General features: G+C 51.3%; 11 protein-coding genes across 11 annotated transcripts; 7 read left to right on the top strand and 4 right to left on the bottom strand.

Annotated features, from left to right (window-relative positions):
* Positions 1–344: 344 nt before the first annotated feature.
* Positions 345–2,003, bottom strand: N7510_001371 (beta-glucosidase; the record flags this gene model as incomplete). The annotated part of the gene is made up of 1 exon (XM_056973298.1): positions 345–2,003. The coding sequence occupies one exon, from the start codon at positions 2,001–2,003 to the stop codon at positions 345–347; it is 1,659 nt and encodes a 552-aa protein (XP_056838415.1).
* Positions 2,004–3,443: 1,440 nt separating this feature from the next.
* N7510_001370 (CybS family protein) lies at positions 3,444–4,417 on the top strand (the record flags this gene model as incomplete). Its single annotated transcript, XM_056973297.1, has 3 exons — positions 3,444–3,693; positions 4,000–4,066; positions 4,132–4,417. The coding sequence occupies 3 exons, from the start codon at positions 3,444–3,446 to the stop codon at positions 4,415–4,417; spliced, it is 603 nt and encodes a 200-aa protein (XP_056838414.1).
* Positions 4,418–4,718: 301 nt separating this feature from the next.
* Positions 4,719–5,591, bottom strand: N7510_001369 (nucleotide diphosphatase; the record flags this gene model as incomplete). Its single annotated transcript, XM_056973296.1, has 1 exon — positions 4,719–5,591. One exon carries the CDS (start codon positions 5,589–5,591, stop codon positions 4,719–4,721), a length of 873 nt encoding a protein of 290 aa, XP_056838413.1.
* An 804-nt stretch (positions 5,592–6,395) lies between these two features.
* Positions 6,396–6,725, bottom strand: N7510_001368 (uncharacterized protein; the record flags this gene model as incomplete). The annotated part of the gene is made up of 1 exon (XM_056973295.1): positions 6,396–6,725. The coding sequence occupies one exon, from the start codon at positions 6,723–6,725 to the stop codon at positions 6,396–6,398; it is 330 nt and encodes a 109-aa protein (XP_056838412.1).
* Positions 6,726–9,026: 2,301 nt separating this feature from the next.
* N7510_001367 (uncharacterized protein) lies at positions 9,027–9,851 on the top strand (the record flags this gene model as incomplete). The annotated part of the gene is made up of 2 exons (XM_056973294.1): positions 9,027–9,147; positions 9,202–9,851. 2 exons carry the CDS (start codon positions 9,027–9,029, stop codon positions 9,849–9,851), a joined length of 771 nt encoding a protein of 256 aa, XP_056838411.1.
* A 962-nt stretch (positions 9,852–10,813) lies between these two features.
* On the top strand, positions 10,814–11,155 carry N7510_001366 (uncharacterized protein; the record flags this gene model as incomplete). Its single annotated transcript, XM_056973293.1, has 1 exon — positions 10,814–11,155. One exon carries the CDS (start codon positions 10,814–10,816, stop codon positions 11,153–11,155), a length of 342 nt encoding a protein of 113 aa, XP_056838410.1.
* Positions 11,156–11,516: 361 nt separating this feature from the next.
* N7510_001365 (uncharacterized protein) lies at positions 11,517–11,834 on the top strand (the record flags this gene model as incomplete). Its single annotated transcript, XM_056973292.1, has 1 exon — positions 11,517–11,834. One exon carries the CDS (start codon positions 11,517–11,519, stop codon positions 11,832–11,834), a length of 318 nt encoding a protein of 105 aa, XP_056838409.1.
* Positions 11,835–12,537: 703 nt separating this feature from the next.
* Positions 12,538–14,784, top strand: N7510_001364 (uncharacterized protein; the record flags this gene model as incomplete). The annotated part of the gene is made up of 1 exon (XM_056973291.1): positions 12,538–14,784. The coding sequence occupies one exon, from the start codon at positions 12,538–12,540 to the stop codon at positions 14,782–14,784; it is 2,247 nt and encodes a 748-aa protein (XP_056838408.1).
* An 851-nt stretch (positions 14,785–15,635) lies between these two features.
* Positions 15,636–16,494, bottom strand: N7510_001363 (uncharacterized protein; the record flags this gene model as incomplete). The annotated part of the gene is made up of 2 exons (XM_056973290.1): positions 15,636–16,152; positions 16,214–16,494. 2 exons carry the CDS (start codon positions 16,492–16,494, stop codon positions 15,636–15,638), a joined length of 798 nt encoding a protein of 265 aa, XP_056838407.1.
* Positions 16,495–17,269: 775 nt separating this feature from the next.
* N7510_001362 (Zn(II)2Cys6 transcription factor) lies at positions 17,270–19,212 on the top strand (the record flags this gene model as incomplete). Its single annotated transcript, XM_056973289.1, has 3 exons — positions 17,270–18,043; positions 18,093–18,236; positions 18,289–19,212. 3 exons carry the CDS (start codon positions 17,270–17,272, stop codon positions 19,210–19,212), a joined length of 1,842 nt encoding a protein of 613 aa, XP_056838406.1.
* A 979-nt stretch (positions 19,213–20,191) lies between these two features.
* N7510_001361 (bZIP transcription factor) lies at positions 20,192–20,888 on the top strand (the record flags this gene model as incomplete). The annotated part of the gene is made up of 4 exons (XM_056973288.1): positions 20,192–20,218; positions 20,278–20,607; positions 20,661–20,776; positions 20,855–20,888. 4 exons carry the CDS (start codon positions 20,192–20,194, stop codon positions 20,886–20,888), a joined length of 507 nt encoding a protein of 168 aa, XP_056838405.1.
* Positions 20,889–21,653: the final 765 nt, after the last annotated feature.

Here is a 21,653-nt window from a genome sequence, read left to right as displayed (position 1 = left end):
TATCGGCCAATCTGGGGATCAACTTTGCATAATTACCCGAAAAATATGCTGCCGCGGCGATTACTTAGTATGCAGATTGTTACGCTTCCCTGGTTATTGGGGGGAACTAAACATACTAGAAGCGCAAGTAGGGAGCTTGTACAACTTTTCTTTAGTTTGCTTAATTTTATCTATGGAAAGAGTCTGCAAGGTATGCGTTTAACAATTTTGCTAAGAGAGAAGATTTGAGGCTAGCAGGGAATGATCGATTTTGAGAGAGAACCGATTCCCCCACCAGGAAGCTTGTTATCCCCGGAAGAAACAGCGCAATGCCCATTTTCTGAGCAACCAGACATCCAAGGCATTCAACGTCTCTCAACATGGTCATGGAAGAAATCAATGTAATCAAACGCACTTCTCTTGTAAGTTCTTGCGAATGTGGTGTGGTTGAGGGTCTGCAATCCATAGTGGCTGTCAAAGGTACCGAACTCGTTGGTCTCGATGAAGCTCCACGCCAATGCCCCAATAACATTAACACCATCCTCATGAACCGCTCGTAGAACCTCGGTTAAAAACGCTTGGTAATAGATACTTCGCTCCAGATCGTACCGTTGTGCATCCAGCGCCCTTAAGGTGTCACCAATGGCAGGGAATCCGTACTCAGCAATCAGGACGCCAGCTGGCCGAAAAGTGTCCCAGACATAGTTCATTTGCGCCCGAACATACTCAGGTGCAATGAAGCTGTACGTCACGGAACTGGCATCACCAATAAGCCAGCCGTCGGCGGCATCATTCGTGGTAACAACACAGGTTGGCCACAGAGGATCCGACTGGTTACTTGCACACGCCTCAATTCCTCCCGGAGGCGAAGCCACGTACTGTGCGCTGTACGGATCGAAGCTGAAGAAGTCAATTTTTCCATGAATGAGTTTCAGTTGAGGCTCCGTCAGCGGACTGATCTGTATACCGGTAGTTGTCAGCACACTAGGAGGAATCTGTTTGCCGAGGAACATAGGGTTGCTCATAATTCCAAGGCTGAAGTCCTGGTATCGCTCAGCAGCGGCAACATCGGCTGGATTATTGGTATTCAGGGGGATGGCCAAGTTGTTGGCAAATTTCATAGTGATCTTTCCCTTGCCCCCAAGTTCATGCTTGTACCAATCATAGAGGTTCGCGTGCGCCTCCATTATGTTCGTCAGAGCATTGTTGACGGGCTGGAGATTCGGCTCGTTCACAGAAACCCAATAAGGAACCCGATCACCATATCGGGTCATCAGTTGCTTGGCATAGTACAAGTAATGCTCGCTGAACCTTGGATCACTGTAAGAAACGGATATTGGCAGGTCGTAATGGAGAATAGTGACAATAGGCGTGATTCCATTTGCAATCGCTTCGTCAATCAGATCCTCATAGTGATCAAGGGCTTGTATATTTATCGGAGATCCGGCAACACCAAAGGGAACCACGCGCGACCAAGGGATAGAGAAGCACAGATATGGAATGCCAAGGGCCGATAGCCGCCTGATGTCTTGCTTATACAAGAAATAGAACATCGCATCGACGTTCGAGTCATTGGCAGATGACGGCAAAGCCCCAATGTTATCCATGACTGATGGGCCTCGCCCTTCCAACTTCAGACCACCTTCGATTTGCCATGCACTGCTCGCCACTCCCCAAACAAAGTCTGCTGGAAGGTTTAGATTGGTCACCTTTTCTGCATCTATTGGCTTGACTGGTAGCGCTGGAGGAAAGACCAGTTCATTAGTCGATACTGGAGTGGGCGAGGCCGTTGTCGTAAAAGGCGGATGATCAGCATAGGTGAAGCTTGCACTTTCCCACATTGCCGCATAAGCACTTTGACCATATTTTCCATCATGTGTCTTTGTCGCCTTTGGATTCAAAGAATAGGTGGTATACGTGATTAGAGGATCCAAAAGATGAGACGCCTGGCTGAAGGGGGGGGCGTAAGGTGTAGGAATTGACAGCGGTGAATTCAAGGGAGTTGCATAACGGTTGGGAAGCATTGAGGCATACGTGAACGAGATTGTCGGCTCCACTGGGCCAATTCGACCTTCAGCCGGAATTGCTAATACCCCATCCTGAAGGACCGTCGCTAATATAATGAGCGAAGATAGTAGAGACTGCATTTCCAGAAAACAAAAAGCTATTTTTCTGAAGCCCAATTTCGAGTAGAGTACCAAAAAGACATAAACCACGCTGAATTCAGAATCCCACAATTATTAGTAAAAACAGGAATATATAATAGATGTATTTAGGCAAAATGCCAGTTCGACACTCCCTGTGGCTTGCTTTGAACTTCCCCGCATTCGGACCAAGACGTTAGCTCGCACATCAGTCGGCGGAAAACAATTTCCCGCGACTTGTGAAGTTTATCAGGTAAAGGAACTCAACTTCACGTGAGGGGTCACTATGAATATCTGCAGCTATTTAGGCTGATGATTTCTGGCATTGCTGATCAACACTGCAAGGGTACAGCAGTGGGCTACTTTTGCTTGGTACTTGGAATCAGGATTGAATGAGTTCCTTGTTAACCCCTTTCAGCTAGGGTCCTCAGGTACATGAACATGTTCTGAAATTCCAAGCAACCATATTGTATGCCATCTCACACCTGTAACTCGGTTATCCTTCATAAAACTAATGTAGCAAACCCAATTAAACGTAACTGCATTGAGTATCTGAAATGTTAGCATTACTTCTCCCTCCTCCGTTGGGAAGGAAAGAGGACTGACACTCTCCAACCGTTTGCGCAGAGCTACATGTAATGAATTAAACGCACACGCGTCCAGGCTCCATGTAGTAACTGTCTGATTACTACCTCCGGCTGTAGTGGCTATAAAAGACTGGAATTTCGGTACCAGTGGCGCAAGTGTTGTGCCAGACGTTGCGGGATCCGGAGTCACTAAACATCTCGATAATTCTACCATTCGCAACAAGAGTGAGTGTTCCAATGATGACCATAGCAAACAACATTCTATAAGATGTGTATCGGTTTGTATTCACTTCACAAACTGTTTTTCAATAAATTCATGGGGTACTTCATACATCATAATGTTCGCGTGCTAAAAGTGGAGAGATATCCAGACAAATGTCCTTTGAACAAGAGAACCCGAGGTTAAGGATTTTGAACGAATTCAAAGACTTTATCTGTCGCAGTGCATAGTGCTGGAGGAAGCAATCAGCGGGTTTCTGTAGTGTGGTTCAAAAAGATCGGTGAGCCTGACAACTATGAGGGAATGTCCTCATACGGGTAAAGACATGTTAGTGTTTTGACAAAGTCGAATCAACGAAGCATAGCCCACGGTCAATTTTCAGCTATTCTATTATTCATTCTACACATTATTCAATATTTAAATCGATGCGTAAACAAATAGTAAACCCTGATCCTATACCCACAACTACATTTTCGGCCAAATTCGGCTGCACCCATCCGCCCAGCCAATCACATGACGGGATATGTCATCCGCCATTCCGATGCCGATGCTCCATCCCGAGGTTCTCCCCCAACCTCACCTCTTCACTATCGCACAGCACCTCTTCGTCCCATCACCATGGCCTCGATTGTGCGCTCGTCTCCCCTGCTCCGGCAGTCCCTAGCGACCTCTCGGTCGCCGCTCCTGTCGAAGAATGTCGGCGTGTCGCAGCTCGTCGCTTTCCATGCGTCGGCCCGGAAGCAGATCCTGCCTCCGCTGCCTCGTAAGTAACACCCGTTCATTGCGGTGGGGGATATTTGGAAGAGAGGGAGAATTGGAGGGCCCCATGGGGATTTTTGATGTGCCGGCTAACACTCCTACTCTCCAACCAGAATCCATCCCGGGCACCAGTACGTCTTCGCACCAACCCCCCTCCGCGCCGCGTTTACGCAGCCATTCGACACTCGCGTCTTGTCCTATGGCCCCGGACTCTTGGGGGCTGCTGTTGTTTTCCCTCGATACAGCCGCAGAACTCCGGGGTTCTCCGCCCATCGCTATCGCGTACGACGCTGACATACTTGCCCTCTAGTGAACGACCCTGCTCCCATCCCCGAGACGCATCCCTCGGAGGGTAGCTACCACTGGTCTTTCGAGAGGTGTGTTGTTCCCCAAAAACCACAGCTATCACCGAGCGAAAACACTAATCCACGTCCAATCCCAGACTCGTCTGCCTTGGTCTCATCCCTGTGACCATCGCCCCCTTCGCAGCCGGCTCGTTCAACCCCGTCATGGACGCCGTGCTGTGCTCACTCCTCGTCGCACACTCGCACGTCGGCTTCCAAGCCTCGATAATCGACTACTTCCCCGCTGCGCGCGTTCCCAAGACCCGGACGTTCCTCAACTGGCTTCTGCGTGCCTTCACCCTCACCACCGCCGTCGGTCTGTACGAGTTTGAGACCAACGATGTCGGTCTAACGGAGGGTCTGCGGCGCTTGTGGACAGCATAGATCTGGGGTTGTGTGTGTCGTGTTGTTTTCTACTTTTTCTTATGTCTTGGTCCCCCGTTTCCAGGCGTTGCGCCTATGTATATGCCGTTGATTGATCTCTTTTGTCTGTGAGCATGACGAATGTCGATGCTGAATTCAGGGCTCATGTTGAGCTATAGAAAAGGAATTAACAGTGTACGAGAGTCGTTCTTTTCTTTTCCAAAGTGGTCGTCAAATGAGAGTAGATATCACATATCATGCGCATCAAGACGTAAAATGCATATTCATAGGTCTCTATATACGTGGTATCAACGCCCAAGGATCACTCCTCATCATCCCCACTATCGTCCATCAAAACCGGATCATCCGGCAGGCGCTCATCATCATCCGCTCTGGCCATGACATTCTCAATCAGCTTCAGCGTCGCCTTCAGCGGCATCCCAATAACATTATCATAGCTCCCCTCCACCTTTTCAACAAGAATACTCCCCAGCCCCTGCAACCCATAACCACCAGCCTTATCCGCGCCCTCGCGCGTCCGCACATACGCCAGGATCAGCTCATCCGTCACATCCTCGCCAAAGGTCACAGCGGTCTCCTCAACGGTGCTTTCAATCGCATACCCAGGGTCTCTCGCGCTAGCCAGTGGGGACATCGCCACGAGCGCCGTGTAGACTTTATGAACCCTGACATCGCGCAGCGCCTTGAGCATAGCAACATGCTGAGCCTCGGAGCGCGGCTTTTCCAGGATGCGGCCCGAGGATGGGTCGACAACGACCGTGTCCGCGGCGAGGATGAGGGCGGGCTCGCCCTTTTCCTCATTATTCAGTTCCTGCGCGTATATGGCCTGCGCCTTCTTGGTCGCTGTGCCGAGTACATATTCAAATGGAGATAGCGTCTTGGGCAGGTTCTCTTCTGCGTTTGAGGGGATGATTTCTAGGTTCGGGAGGCCTAAATAGCCCATTATTTGCCGCCGTCGTGGTGAGGAGGAGGCGAGGATCACGCGCTGAGTGCGCAGGGTATTGAGGATGGGGAGGAGGAGAGGTGGTGGGCGTAGGAGGGGTGGTTTGCCTGCTGCGGGTCCGGATGGGGTTTGTTTGAGGGGTAGGGGATTATTGTAGGCGGGTGGAGGGGAGGGAGGTGTCTCGGAGGCAGAGTCGACGTCTGAGAGGAGAGCTTGTTTGGAGTCTGCCATGGTGTGCGGTGGGCTGTCTGTTTCTTTCCGATAGAGAGAACCTGGTAGTTGGTGTCCTTGTGGTGCGGGGAGATTGACTCTTCTGGGCTATCGCATCCCAAGAACTTTGTGCAGGATATTGTTAGATTTAATGCACCGAGGCTGGAAGAATTGAACAAGCCAGTCAAGATTCGAGGCGAGAAGGAACAAAAGTTGAACGAGTATGTCAAGTGCTTGACTCTTCGGGCAGAATGGGAGCGGTGAGTCCCGTATCATGTGACGGCCTGCAAGTATGGTTCGGCTTCTCGTTCAGCCATAGTTACTTCCCTTACCCCTGAATGAATGGAAGTGGAAGAACGGAGGGGGGGGAAAAGAGTCAATTCATGGAGTAGCCGGCCAGTACAAACGCCCCGGTTGCTTCGCAGCAACAGCTCGTATCCACGTACATTCTGTCATGACAAGACGAGATCCAGCCCAAACAAATCCGAAATAAATAAAAATGTACAGGGGAACAGAAAGACACACAGATCAACGATTAACAAAAACCAATTAGCCAGCAATTGGATCAGAGGGGGTTGGTGGCGAGGGGGATGCGTAGAGACCAGCAGGGCATCCACCAAGCGAGCGAGACGGGAAGAATAGGATCATTGGCCGTACAACAAAACCGTCCGATGGATAAGGCGGCGAGATGCATCACGAAATGGCGTAGGGTCATGTGTTTGGGGCGTGGCGTCCGAACCTCGGCAGCCGAGGGCAACACCACGCCGCAACAGAGAGAGAGAGTAGGTAAATCGAAAAGATGCTCAAGACGATCAGATCAGAGAGTTAGGACGGGCGAAGCGAATCGTCCACCCGCCCGCCTTTACTCTCAATCTCAGCGATGAGATCGCGCCGTTCCTGGAGCTTCAGATGCATGAACTCCACCGTCTTTTGCAGGACAATGCTCTCACTCCGGCCCTGGCCCTCGAGCCCGGGCACCAATTCCGTTAATCGATCAAACCCTTCCCGAATCGCAGCGCGGCGCTTCTGCTCCGACGCGATGTGATTACTCTTCTTCTCTTGGTCTGTCAGCCGCGGCTTCTCCTTGTCGGCCGCGGAGCCCTGCTTCGATATGCCGGTCGGGGTGGATGACGAACGGTCATCGCGGTCGTTCATGCTTGCGTCTGGGGTATGGGGGGTCTGGTCCGGGGTGTGGCTGGCTGGGGTCGCAGACTCGGCTGAACGGGCGGGTAGAAGAGGGAGGCAGCGAAGGTGGAGAGAGGGCGGTGGATGGGAACTTCGTGTAGTGGTTGTTGTTCTTCTCTCACCAGTCCCTAGTGATCGAACATGAGACGAGAAGGGACAAGGAGAGAGAATGCGCAGAGAGGTAAACGAATGGCAGGGATGTTGTGGAGGAGGAAAAGCGATGTGGGGACGGAGGCTTATCGGCTGTGCGGAGATGCGACTGGCTTTGCCCAACGTCATTCTACTATATAACAGTCAGTAGTATAGGCCGGGAGAAATATGTTCTACGTAAGCGGATCGTTGGATCGATTAAAGGTTTATATATTTGGTTCTTATAAAATTATCGGACAGCATCCACAAGCGAGCACTCATAGAACTATGCGCCGTCATTGCAACCGATTCTGAACATGGGGTCGAGCGTATAACGGAATTCAAGCAGAAATGGCTACGGAATGGCTGACATACAAGCACAGGGATGCTATCAAAAAATCAGGAGCTTTGGTGTAGAAGAGTCTTTGGGATAGAACCTCCGTCAGGCATGCATGCTGTTGGAATTGTGACTACTACTCCTGTTCGCCTCTGATTCTGTACCATTTCTCTCTGCTGATTCACCACTTATCTACAGTAGGCCATTACACTGAAGGAAATTATCAGAACCTACACAGGGGTCGAAGATGCTTGCAATTGCGTCCTTTTCGCTGAGTAGTTTGTACATACTTTGGCTGAGCAGCAAGGGCAGATTTAAAAAGGCACAACTCACGATATGGGTCACATCACTTTTCTAAATACAGTTGCCATCTTAATTCTCTCAAAATACACAATGGAACGCTCACTCGATATTATTTCAGAAGCCAGTCGTCTTCGTCAGGGAATTTCATGTTCATTTGCCCAAGTAGCTCCCCGCCATGGCTGCTCGCACACCGTGTACAAAATCATCTTCCAAGACTCAATTGAATGGGCTGCTCGACTTTGCCACAATTTCGATAATTGGCAATACGTGTTACGTGCTGTGAAACATTTTCAACACATCAAGCAGCAGTGCCCCATACTCAGAGTGCCAAATGTTTTCTTTCGAGAGGAACATCCTGTCCTGTATTCGGAATGGGTTAGGGGTGAGCCGCTAGCGATTTGGAACCACGGAATCCCTGCCATTAAACGTGAAACGCTTCTCGATGACCTTGCAGAATTCTTATTGCAACTATTGACCATTCCGGCTCCGCCAGATCTTTCTTTGACGCAAAATTCCCCGTATTCTGTTTGGCTTACGCAAAGTCTCGACTGCGGTCTCCGGAGAATCAATGGAACAGCTCGCTGGGGCAGCCCTGTTAACTATCTGATTATGCGATCTATGATCCCGGAGTATACTGCTGGGCTTGATAAGTACACCGCTATTGGTTTCTCACATGGGGATCTCAATGCATATAATGTAATGAGAGATGAAAACTTTCATTTAACAGGGTAAGCCAACCTAAGTGTGCTCTGCATAAGAGATTCCTGACAGATGAATTCAATTATAGGGTGGTTGACTGGGATTGGATATCTACGGCGCCACTACCGGCCATTATACATCATCCATGGTTTGTAACCGATATTCCCGGATGGAACAATGGTGGCGTGAAAGAAGGAGAAATCTTCGCCGAGGATCGTTGTTTCCTTGAGACCGCGATTAGGAAGAAAGAGATTTCGCAAAATCTGCCTCCTACGGTCTCGACCTTGCGGCGCGACTCTGGAAAGAGATTCTTTTTCCAAGCAGCGTTCCATAACAAAGGCATCCATCGTAGGTTTGTTGAGATGCATTGTGCGCGGACAGAGGAGAATATCGCGGCTGTGAGGACACAACTCGATGTTGCACTTCGCTTGTATCCTGAATTGCGAGGTACAAAGGGGGTAGAGCAAGTTAGGGAGCAGCTGGGTATAGTTGGAGGAACCTGAATTATTGACTGGATCTTTTCATCTACCCTAAGTCGGTATAGTTGAACATTCCTTTAGGGCTAAGCAGATAAGGCGCGATAAGCCGACCGATGCGTCAAGCACAACGTCATCGAACGGATTCGGCATTACTGCTTCTTTTTCCTTCCCCACCACTTCTCTCTCAGTTCTCCAGCATTGACTGATCTCGAAAACAGGGTTAATTGTCTCAATCGACAGCCCTCGTGCCTAGTGACCCTCGAGAAATCTCATTTGGCTCAATATTTCCCCTTTTCGGCTCGTCCCAGTCTCTCTGCCACCGACATGGCCAGTCACGAACACTTGCGCGGAGCATGCTCATGCGGTCGCAATCAGTATCGCATCGAAATCCCCAATGATGCAACTGAGCACGCACATGTCTACTTTGACAGTAGTCGCGACAACCGTGAGTCCGCATGGAGGAGCATGCGAATGTATCCAGCTTGCTAATCCGTATTAGGCCGATTCCACGGCACGCCTCTGACCGCTTGGCTCCGCGTACCTCTCAGCTGGTACCAGTCCTACACCAGATCACTCTTCCCAGACGAGACGCACGCCTCGATTCGGCGTTCATTCACACCGCACACCGCACCCCGGTCCCAGCGCATCTTTTGCGGATTCTGCGGCACACCCTTGACACTCTGGACCGAGGAGCCAGAATCGGAAGCCAATTTCATGTCTGTGACAGTCGGTTCCCTGTTTGGCGAGGATCAACACGTGCTCGAAGATCTTGATCTGCTGCCGGGGGACCTGGAGGAAGAGGCAGTTAATGCCCCCGCAGGCTCCTCTTCTGCCCTTGTACCACCATCTTCACAAACTACATCTTCTTCTGTGGTTGTGCCATCTTTTGGGAATACACCGGGCCTTACACGGAGCTACAGACACGGTACACTGGGTGGTATTCCTTGGTTTGAGGAGATGGTGGAAGGCAGTCGGCTGGGTCGGTACATGCACCAACAGCGCGGGATGGGAGTCAGTGACGACCAGTCGACTTCAATAGAGTGGGAGATCAGCGAGTGGCATGATGATGGCACAGGTGCGCTTGTGCAGGAGGATTCGGATGGACATGTCACGGGAAAGAGGAAGAGAGGACGGCGTGCAGATACTTGAAGGTGGTTTTCTACAGAAGCGGACCGAGTCCTAAGACTTGAGTACTACAAATCGTGGATGTTCTGGAGGGGTTGTATCTTCAATAGCTTTTCTTTCCGGGGGTTGAATTCCAGGTTTGATATCGTCCAATACTGACGATATGACAAATACTATGGAATTTCCTCTGTTTATAAACTATTCTTTCAGGCTAAGACTATCTCAAGACACTTCTTTGGTTTGGAATTAGTTAGTGTCAGCATTGGTCCTGTATCAGTTTCTTGGTAGGTATCAGCCCCAACTTCTATAAGGGATCCTGTAGATAAAAGGATATCAATATCAAGCTCCTGTAGTTTACGCAGTTCATACTTCCAGATGTAGTTCCTCACCGGCCATGGGTAGATCATTATAGAGCAAAGCATCTGCTCATGGTCAAGGAGACTGCACTTCCCTCGCCCGTGGCCAGTGTAGGAGCAGCCAGCAGTCCATCCAGCCGATATCTCCGGTTCACAGAGTCCTGCCTGTCTGTATTGTTTGCGTGTTTGCATTCTGATACTCACTGCCTGAGTATTGCCGGAGATAAACGAGCCCCAAGAGTGTCAACCGCCTTCCGATTGGGAAGGTCTCTGTTGTCGTGTAGATATTCACCTCTTCACCTTTATTCCTGCACACACAACCTTCTTTCTCTATCCCCATCGTTTCCTGGTATCGTCCCAACATTCACCTTCGTTCTAAATCCGTAAGTCCCACTGGATCTCACACCAGGCGTCCCTCCCGTGAGCTGGATGGCCAGTCTGATATCCTTCGGTTGGGGGAAAGAGGGCTGATATGAAAGAAACTGCACAGGAAGCACTACCTTTCTGCGCAAGCCTTCGCATAACAAAGCGAAAAGCACACGCCTTTGACGTATTCCTCTAATAAGAGGGTATGTTGCTCTCGTTAATCACCGGATACGGGGTTGATATCTTTCACAGGGCTCGCACAATATGGCAACTACCGAACGTTGTGAGGCCCCGTACCCCCTGCCCCTGGATGCGGGCTTGAGCCGCAGGGAGCAAGATATCTTGCTTCCTTCGGTGCCTGCCCAACTCCTGGCGGAGGATGAATGGGGGAAACTAATGAGGAACCGGTATTCCACCGGGGACCCGCCCGCCCCAGAGCCCCCTAAACTGCGCTGCAAGCGCAGTGGCACGCTGCCATCGGCTGGCATCAAGTCAACCAACTTCTGGGAGCGTATGCTCCAGAAGCGGCGTCAGACTCGGCGGGTTAAACAGGCTCGCAAGGCGCGAGGCCGGCACCGATCACTTGTAAGTCACATCCATGCCTAATATCGATCAGTTGTCATTCATCTATCGCTGAAGTGAAGTTCACACGCGGCTGTGGGAGTGAGGCAGAGTTCCACGGCACAAAGACATCGATGGCTGACCATGCTGTTCTTGTATAGGCCGGCCGCATCAAAGACAGGCTGCAATCTGGCCACGCCTGGAGCGGGATGGTAAGTGATCTCTCATACACTTGGGAGAATAAGGCTCATGTTCCCCCTAGTGGCAATCAGCTGTGAATGAGGGCTCGGGCAGCGTGTCCGGATCTTGGTCTTTGTGCACCGCGGCTGACACTCACGCCGAGCACCCCAGCCGCGATGACCTCGTCGTAGCTGCGTACGAACCGAGAAGCTCCCCTGTCTAGGCAATGACCCACGCTGAAGAAGAGTCTGTTGTTTACCTTCCTTCCCCCGATAATCCTGCCTCTCCTTCCCTACTCTCGCCATCCTCCTCCTTCTCCTATCTCGCCGCCTCAGACGAATCTAGCACTGAAGGCCAGTTCTCCTTCCCTCTGGGAATCTCGTCCCTCGCCGCTCGCAGCTCACTCAACATCCTGCGCTGGGCCAGTTCCCAGAGCTTCCAGAGTTTCACGAGCGAGCAGATAAGGGCACTCGATACCGTCGAGGGTGTGTCTGCCGACAGCCAAGGTATCTACCACACACACCACCCTCTCTTCTGGCCTTGATATGCATCTCGTCGACCACGGACTGGAAACTATCCGTGGCAGAGACGACTGTCTCTTGCCCACACTCGCTTCATGACAGGAACTGCTGGCTAACTCGTGGACCAGACGAATTTGACAACCTTTCCACCTACTTGGACTTCCCACCTGAGGATCAACACGTCGTCGCTTCACAGCGGACTGAAGCAGGTAAGCATCCATGCCACTCCAACACCCATGTATACAAACTCACGCGATGAAGAATTCACGTCGTCCATCTTTTCCCACTCTTCTCATTCGACCCATATCCCTTCGGAGCAGACCGAAGAAAAAGGTATGTCTGCACACAAGATCTCCCCCGCCTGCAGTGGGCTTGAGTTAGCATACAGAGCAGAACCTGTTCCCTTCCGCTTCCCGGATCCTCTTGCGACATCTCCATTCACCATGGACCAGGCTGAAGGACAAGGTATATCTTCCCAGCCTTCTCAAGAGCAGACTCAGAGTAACCCTATCCAGAGTCTGTCCAACCCCACAACCCTATGACCGAAGGACAGGGTATCATTTCAACCTCCCCTAGAGAGCGTGGTAGGTCCCAGCTCCTTTCATTCGAGCGCACTCGGGCTAACACAAAGCAGAAGTTGCTCCTCATCTTTCATACTTCCTGCAAGCGAGTTCTCACCATGGTGCTGAGCGGTCACGTATTCCACGCGTGCCGGGCTTGACTCGGATGCTGCGAGAGCCCGGTGAATCGTGTCGCGATTCATCTCCTGATACCACTGCTCCTCTTTCTCCTGTTCCACGTCGGAGTGCCATCCCCATTCGTGTCCGCCGAGACACTACCACGGCGGAGGAATCTTTCTCTACCGATTCTCCAAGTGTGCAGACTCGAGGTATCAGGCTCCTCAGTGGCTCTTCCAGTTACTCCAGCTTCTCGAGCCAGCCGCATAGAGGCGGCGATAATCACGATAAACTGACAACCATCTCCGAGAAAAGCCTGGATGTCCTTGCTGGCTCCACTGGCTCCATCTCACACGATAGCGATTCAGATCCTGCTTCCATCCGCAGAGGTCCAACAGTGCGCATCTCCAGCTCGGCTGATCGTTACATCTTGGGCCATGAAACTGGTCGCCCTCACACTCGGCCTGAGGCTTATCAATCGGGCAACGTCTATTATCCCCGTGTCATCCAGGCAGACAGCCCGTCCAATGAGACCGAAGACGGTGGTGGTCTCAGCATCGGCCAAGAGTCTGGGTACGATGCCGATGACGAGCCGCACTTGTCCACTCCAGACAGCCTTCATAACATCCCTCGAACCTCCAATGATGACGAAACTTATCCCCAGCATGGCATCTCTCCTGGTCATTCGTACTCTGGCGTCAGAATTGGAATAGGACAAGCAGCTCGGCATAATCCGCAGCACGTCATGGAGCGTCGGCTTGTTCTGGGACCCGTTATTGCTGGACCGCCACGTAGGCCATTTTTGGGATTTTCTTCGCATCCTCCAGACGCTCAGGGTCCGCCATCCAGTGACCTATCTCCAAAGCTCCCTTCTTCTCCGCGTCGGCCTTGGGTAGGGAATCCCTCTCGCCTCTCAGGCATGGAGCCTCGCAATCACGGTGGCCAGTCTTCTGCGAGCGATGATCCATTCAGTGCGCCGCCTATTGACCTGCCAATTCGATGGAGCTTTGCCGAGACCCAGGGCTCTGTTTATTCTTGGCATAAAGACCCTCACAGCCAGTCTCCAGAGAGTCCTATTGTCTTACGTCGACCTCTTGCAGGATTCTCATCATATGCTTCGGATACCGAGAATCAGAGCCGTGGAGGCCAGACCTCTGAAAGTGAAGACCTCTTCCTTGGGCCGCCGACTTATCGACTGTCTGCTGTGACATCTTCTCGAAGCTCTCCACAAGTTGAGACTCTCAGTCACGACGACAAGTCTTTTGGGCCTAAAGAGTTATCTTATGGACTGCCTCTTCGGCGAAAGCAGGTTCCTCGAGCTTCTCCAAGTCCTCCGAGCAAGTTCCCACGCAGTGGTGGCTCACCTCCGTTGGCTCGTGGTTCACCCAGCTCCCAACAACTGCCGCAGACGTCATCAGGTGCCACGCTTAACAACTGCCCTGTCGTTGACCAAGGTAGCAGCCCGACTGGACCTGAGGATCTTGCTTCGACTGCAGCTTCTGCAAGTCAAGTGGGAACCACTCAGCACCGTTCTCGCACCACATCGCGCAACCCCCTCCTCGATTTTGTCGATACCGAGTCAGGAGGGCGGCCCATTGCTCTTGGGACCAGTGCAATCATCCCAACACTGCGTAGCAATCTCACATTTAACGACATCGTCACGCGTCACCCCGAGATCGATGGAACAGTCATCCAGACCAATGTCGCCCGAGTCACCGAGCGCCGTAGCGCGGGTCTAGTCGGTAACCTGCGCCACGTTTTCTCGCGCAACAGGGCCGAACGGCGAGACCCGACATTCGAGATTGTCAACACTCGCACGACCTCGCGGAGCAGAAGAAGCAGCAGCCGGAAGGAACCCAGGAATAAGCTCGCACGGACCATCCGCGCCTCTGCCTCGACGGCGGCACTGCCTCGCCTAGGCGTGGGCCTCCAACGTCGTGCGCCTTCACTGCCTCATCTATCAACCACTGCCCCAGCCCTCTCGACTAGCCTCCCCGGTGAGCGGGATTCACAACCCCGCATTCGCGCCGTCAGGTCCGGTTCGTTCATCCCACGAACCGGCCACCCTCACTACAAGGGACCGGCGGCGCGCATCAGGGCAACACGCGTGGTGAGTGAGGGCGGCGATGTGGAGCCACGCCGAGTACAAGCGTGCCTCCAGGCCCTCGAGGAGATGCTGGTCCAGGAGATGGACCTGGACGAACGGAGAAGTTTGCTGTCGGTATGTTATATTCCCTCCCATCTCTCCATTCTCGGATCTACGTACACACAACGAAAGAAAGAATTAAAAAGCTAACTCCCTTACAGGCGTGGACGGACCTTCGGTCCCTCTACTCCGACTATGTCAGCCGGGACGCTCGCGTCAGCGAGTCTGCCCAGTTGCTATCCCAGCTTCGGGTGGAGGTGAAGCTGGTGAAGTGCGCCCTGCTCGTGGAGCTCGAGAGGGCGTACGCGCAGCTAGACAGTCACAACGACGCGGGCGTTGCGGAGGGCGTGGCCAGGGACGAATGAGGGGCCGGGTCGCGTCGTGAGAAGGCCGGTCTTTTCCCAGCTGTCCGCCCGGGGGGGGCGGTTCCAGGTGGTCGCCCAGACGTTTTCTGGGTTACTGTTGTTGTTTGCTCTGGGGACACCTGGAACCCCCCTGTATGTGTACAGTTTTTTGTTCGGGGAGAGGATGGAGGGGTGGGAGGGGGTTGTATGAGTGATGCCCTGTACGACCTACGACGAATACGTTGTCCATTTGGTTTGTCTGTTTATGACCCTTCGTAGGAGAATATGCCTCATCTGATTGTACGCTTAAACAGCTTGCTGGCAAAAGTACAGTCCAGAGTGGCATGATTTTCTTCTATACAGCACTGTAGATCGACAGACAGCGGTCAAGGCTCGACCTGGTCCGGGCAAATGTGATAGTAACAGCAGGCATCTTGGACAATGCACTAGTTGATGCAAATTGGCCAACTAAAATGTGGAATTCTGTAGTCGCAACATTGGGATCAGCGGAGAAGGAAGCCCAAAATTACAAGATATGAAGCATTTGACATTAAGAACATAGGACATGGAACGCTAAGTAACAGACAGAAGGATCTACATAACTCCGTAGGGAAGACAACCACCCAGAAAACTCCACTCTCAACAGCGCAGGACATATCATCGACCTTGAAGCATATAGCCCCCCACCCTGGCCTCCTCATGTTTACGCGCAGACCTTCCCCGAACCTTTAAGGTCATCCCAACACCCAAGCAAACGATGACAACGGCAATCTCCTCAAGCACAGACATGACCAGCTGCACAGTAACATTTCCAGTAAGCATATCGAACGTGTCGTTGTCAATGAACCAGACCAGCATGGCGTAAATGATGCGCACAAGTAAAAAGGGCGCCGAGATGGCCACGGCTCCCATGTTACGTTTCTCGCCTTTCTCAACTGAGTAGCGTCGCATGTAGAAAATTCCTAGGTATGCGATCAGGATCGCCCAGCTGACAAGGTACAAGATCATGCCGATCTTGACCTCGATATCCGGGTGTTTCAAGCCCTCGAGGGACATGTTTGATGTAATGCCCACAATGCTGAGAACCATGGCAACGATGGTGATAATGCGGAAGAAGCTGAAGGCGAGTTCAGGGAGAACGGGGCGAGTCGTGTTGTTTTCGATAGATTCGTTTCTATTTCAAACATTGTTAGAGAACGAAATAATGGAAGCAACATAGACAAGGGAAAACTTACACTCGAGAGAGCATGCCCGAGCATGCCATCAATAGCGGAGATAGTCCGATAGAACTGCAAATTGCGGCCGCGACATAGAGGCCCGTTGAGGGCTTGTTGATGGTCGCTAGCTCACAGCATGCGCCGACTAAACGAAAAATCGTGAAAATGGCCAGGAAAATAAAGCCGCCGGTTTTGCGAAAGCCATGACGGGAGACTAGGAAGGCGGCCACGAAAAAAGACGGCAGATAAACGATCAATTCCAGGATGGAGATGCCGTCGCGGTAGGTGACTGAACCCATGATGAAATATTATCTTTGTAGTTACTTTGTTATTCTGAAAATGCACGGCAATTCCATTTCCTTTATATATATGTCAATTGATCGCTGCCTGGTTTCATATCGAGCCTCTACCCAAGCAGGTATACAAAAACATACATTTTCGCACTGCTTTCCGTTTTGGGTTTAGCGGCTAGCTGAACACAAGCTTTTCAGCCCTAACAGTTTTTTCTTCTTAGGCAGAATAATAAAATGAGAAGAGTACCTATTACCGAATATCTCGAATTAACGAGTTCAAAGGCTAAAACGGATTTGTCAGTCCTTAACCTACTAAAAGGGTGAGGACCACATATGGCGATGACCATGACTATTGGTGCTAGAGGTGATACAACTAGGCAGGTTAGAGAAATTGAATGTCACTAAGAATTGATTTCATCAACGAAAGACTTACATCCCCGACGACTTCGCGTTGATGGGAATCGTTGGCATATTGGGAACCACTAGCTTCTTTGCACTGCCCCGAACACCCACTTCCAAAACTATCCACATCTTTTTTGTGGATTCTTTTTCATTCTGAGAATGCACAGCCTTCTTTCTTCCCTTTTATCTATACGTTACAGTCGAGTCCCTTGCCACATATATACCAAACACTTATTTTCGCACTGCTGTCTGTCTTGGGTTTAGGGTGCACGGACCAACCCCGTCAGCCCCAGGATCTCCTCTGGCCCGATCCTCCCACTCTCGCAGTGGTTGCCGTTTTATCGCCATTATTATTGCTAAAGCCGCATGTTCAAAAAGCATGGTCTACTGCGGCAAACCCAGTAAAGGCTGCGGCCAGTGCCGCACCCGCAAGATCCGGTGCGATCAGGCCCGCCCGGTTTGCTCGCAATGCACGCGGGCCCGCCGGGAATGCCCCGGGTATCGCGATGAGCTGTCGCTGATGTTCCGCGACGAGAGCAAATCGGTCATGCGCAAGGCGAAGGCAGAATCTTCTTCTTCGGCTTCTCCGGCTTCTTCTACGGTGACCTCTAGGAAACGCCAATCGTCGTTCCGATCGCCTCGCTCCGCTTCCCCAGAACAGAATAGTAATGCATCTCCGAGCACCACCGATCTCACCCTGTCCCTAGCGGACAGTGAGGAGATCGCCGCATGGTCGGTGGCAGACACTGAGTTTGAATTTAATTTCAACTCCGATCCCCAGCACCAGTTCCTGATGCATCAGCTTCGGCAATCCCCGCTGATGCTCCAGCCCACACTGGAACCTTCGAAGCAAGAGGCTATCTCGTACTTCCTCCAGTCACATGACATCCCCGGGAACATCTTCACGGCGGCTTCTATGGCCAATTTCCTCATGAAGGATGATGGATCGGTGAGCCAAAAGGCTATGCAATCTAGTCTCGTGGCGGTTGCCAGCGCCCTGCTCTCGCGGGTTCGCAATGTTGCGTCGTTAAGGCAAACAGCGCGCCAGGAGTATGGATCTGCGCTCCAGCTGGTCAATGCGGCGCTTGCCGATGCGGAGGAGGCCAAAACGAACCAGGCGCTGGGCGCGGTTATTCTCCTGTCTGTATACGAAGTAAGCTTAAATCTAAAAAAAAGACCAAGTTCAATGCTAACCTCGGCAGCTGGTCACAACGAGATCTCCACAGGGCATCGAGGGCTGGTCAAATCATATCCGTGGCGCCGCAGCCCTCCTAGAGCTCCGAGGGACGAAACAGCTGGAGACCTTCGTAGGAATGCGGCTGTTCATGCATTTAAGATATCAGATTGTGCGTGTCTTTACTCTTCTCCTCTTGGAGGAAAAGGCTAACCCACTCGCAGATCCTCAGTTGTATCCAGCGCGACGTGCGAGTGCCCGAGTCACTAATGCAGTCTACAAAGCTCATCATGTACCTCCAGCCAAAGGATGACCTTGGCAATCGACTGATCGTGATCATCGGCAATCTGTCCAACCTTCGTGCAGATATCCACGCGAAAGTGATTAGCAACCCCCAGGACGTTCTAAGTGCGGCCTGTGCAATCGAAGCTGATCTCATCGCCTGGCTGGCCGCTCTGCCACCCGAGTTTACATATACCAGCCACACCATGACGCCGCAGAACCGCGCCTTCGACCGCCACTGTCGCGGGATTCTCCCTTATAACAACGAATACCACATCTACCCCGAGCTCTGGGTCTGCAATTGCTGGTCCAACTACCGCTGCGCACGCATCCTCGTCAGCGAGATCATCCTATCGCATGTCCACAAGCTGTCCGCCAGCTCACCCAACAACTCCTTATCCGAAGACTTCCGTCTACACTGCAAGTCCCTGCGCGCGACCACCAGTCGCCTAGGCGCCGACATTTGCCGCAGTGTCCCGTTTCACCTGGGCGCCTGCAATTCAGAGGTCCCTGCCGAAGTACCCACCATACCACCACAGAGCTACCTGGGCGGTCTCATGCTGCTCTGGCCCCTGTATCTGGCTGGTATGGTCGAGGGGCCGTTTCATCCGCAGCGTCAATGGGCGATAAAGTGTCTTGCCATGATTGGGAACTCGATGGGGCTCGACCAGGCCCTGGCGGTTATGGACATTTTATCCGCGGACCCAGGCATGTTCCATTCCCCAGAAATATACGGCGATGCGGCTGATCCGGCGACTGGGTTGGCGGGCCTGCTTCCTTTTTCGGTCTTTCATGTGCCGCATTATCATCTGATGTCACGAGACGAGTATCGGGAGTACCGAGAGCTTCGCCCGTCGACGGTGTAAATACTTGTACCTAATCTGTCTATCGTCATGGTCTGCATTCTAGCTTTGGGACTGGAGTTTTTTCCGGGGTCAAATGATTAATGATATATATCCTGAAGTAATACTATTTTTTGTTCAAATTTATTACAGCGATATTCGAAATTACTTCTCGCCTTTGTTGCAATCAATTTTCGGCGTTTCACAATAGCTGACTTTGTCGAGTGTTTTAATTGCGTTGCTGAAATACTTTGTTGGCCCTGCCGGTCCAACCCCACAGCCTGAACTGAACAAGTCCTGGGCCGCGGTCGCAGCGACAAACGGAGCTTAATTACAGGACATGCCTTTACGTTGATAATCAGGACGGACATTGAGGAATCAGGTTTAGCATCAGATTAACAATTGGTCTAAGATCTTGTGTCAAGTTCGGACTGTAGGTGTGAGCCAATCCCATGGCATCAAATCGGATCCTTCAACCCAATCTAGTAACGTGTAAGCAACTTCAACAGGATCATTACCGCTAGAGCCGCAGTCAAAGTGCTTGTGTATCCTAGGAGCAGTACAGTGCGTCTCGAAACTGGTGCACCCACCTACACTGTTTCATTATTTCTCGAACCGTAATGCTAAGACTCGCTAGTCTGCATTGGGAGTTTTTCCGTAGTACCCCTGTCAGTTGGTCGTGTATTGCTTCGGTATGTCACCTATTAATCACTTTCAATACTGTTTTCTCACAGAAAACTATATCCCCAAGATATTCAATGATTCCGTCATACCTTTCCAATAGCCCGACTAGATTTTACCGTGTTTTCACAAAGTACCCTGCACTGATTCACATCGCTCAGCAGTGGGATTAACTAGCGCAGCCAAATCGTAGTGACGTAAACCCAACCCCACCTTTCATAAACGTAAAAGGGACTGACTGGATTGATCTTCCATCTACAAGCGAGATATCTTGTTGATCGACGAACTCTGAGAAATATTCGCCTCTCCTCCCTATTCTAGAATGCCCCGGATGAAAGTCAAAACCAAGGTGAGTACTCTGCGCAGGACGAGTTAACGGCTGCGGAATCTCTGACCGTCGTCTTCTAGGCTGAGGACCTTGCTAGAGTGCGTAACAATCAACGGAAATGCCGTGCGCGCCAGAAGGAGTACATTCACTATTTAGAACAGAAAGTGCAACATTACGAGACTGCGCAGAACGCTCAGCTCAGTGACCTGCAGAAAAAGATAGATCTGCTCTCGGTCGAAAATCAGCTCCTAAAGTACTTTGTGGAATCCATAACATCTATGGCGGATTTTGCGTTTGGGACGCCTCTCCCCCTATCGTACGAGGCTTGCGGAGCGATCACTGGGTCAGAAAGGGGATTTGATCTTCTTCTATCTCCAGACTACGGCAACACGTCTAATTTAATGCCTAGCGTTAGTTCGATCCTATATATGCATACTGTGTCATACTCTCTGACCGCTCATAGGCAATGGGTGGACTGCAGGGCTCCAGCTCTATCGCTAGCAATAATGAATCTCTGCGAGGAGGAAGCATGACGACGTCAAATACCTGTCTGCCTGAAAGTCTCTTGTTTGATGACCGGTTTTTGTATCCGTCACAGCTACCCACACGTATGTCAGAAATTATTGGAATCGCTATATCGCCTGCTAACGGAGCTAGGGCCCTACAATGCTTCGAGCTCGAAGGGGGTTGACTTGTCAGCCTTGGGATGTCCGGCGATAGACTGGAATTCTCACAATTCGGCCCTCATCGCCCAACCCACCGTCTCTTGTTCGGAGGCTTGCAAGCTATTGATCAGCTATGTCCGAAGAAAGCCGGATTTAATGAGCCTTCACTTGAGGCTCCGAGATGGGTACAGAAACAGCCTTGTGCCGGGGGAGGGATGCCGGGTTGATTATCATCTATTGCTTACGGTTCTTTCAGATGCGTCATGACGGCCAACCGTATCACCTGTGTGAAATCAGCATATATGTTCCTAAGTAAGAGTGCAGCTCTGCATATTATTTCTGACTTTAACACTTATTACGCCATTACTGTTACATGTAGAATTAATGGACTCAACTTTTTCCTTGCAGAAATTATGGACTAGGTAAAGCACTGCGCACGTAGAGTTTGAGCTGAAATAGTTGTAGCCTCGATGGCATACTCATGGGCCTGGCTTGATAGAATCCATTCAGAACCAATAGGACGAATGAAATCTCGAAAATCAACATCGCAACCTCTTGGGAATCTAAGCGAAGGCGGGCTCTCAGCAGATCCTCCTGACCTCTTTCGGTCACAGGTAAGAAACTAAAACACTTGACCAAAGGATTCAGTAACCGCCTTTTTTCTAATACGGAACCGCGAAAACTAACTCGAATGATATCAATTCTTCGCGAAGTTGGTCACTAGTATGAAACACAGAATACAGTACATGAAGCCGCCAGGCACAGCAGCTGTTCATAATACTCAGCAAACC

Source organism: Penicillium lagena (assembly GCF_028827675.1).
Source record: "Penicillium lagena strain IBT 129212 chromosome Unknown utg000001l_segment0_segment0, whole genome shotgun sequence".
In the NCBI taxonomy this organism is placed as follows: Eukaryota; Fungi; Ascomycota; class Eurotiomycetes; order Eurotiales; family Aspergillaceae; genus Penicillium; species Penicillium lagena.
This window is presented reverse-complemented; position numbering and strand designations above follow the sequence as displayed.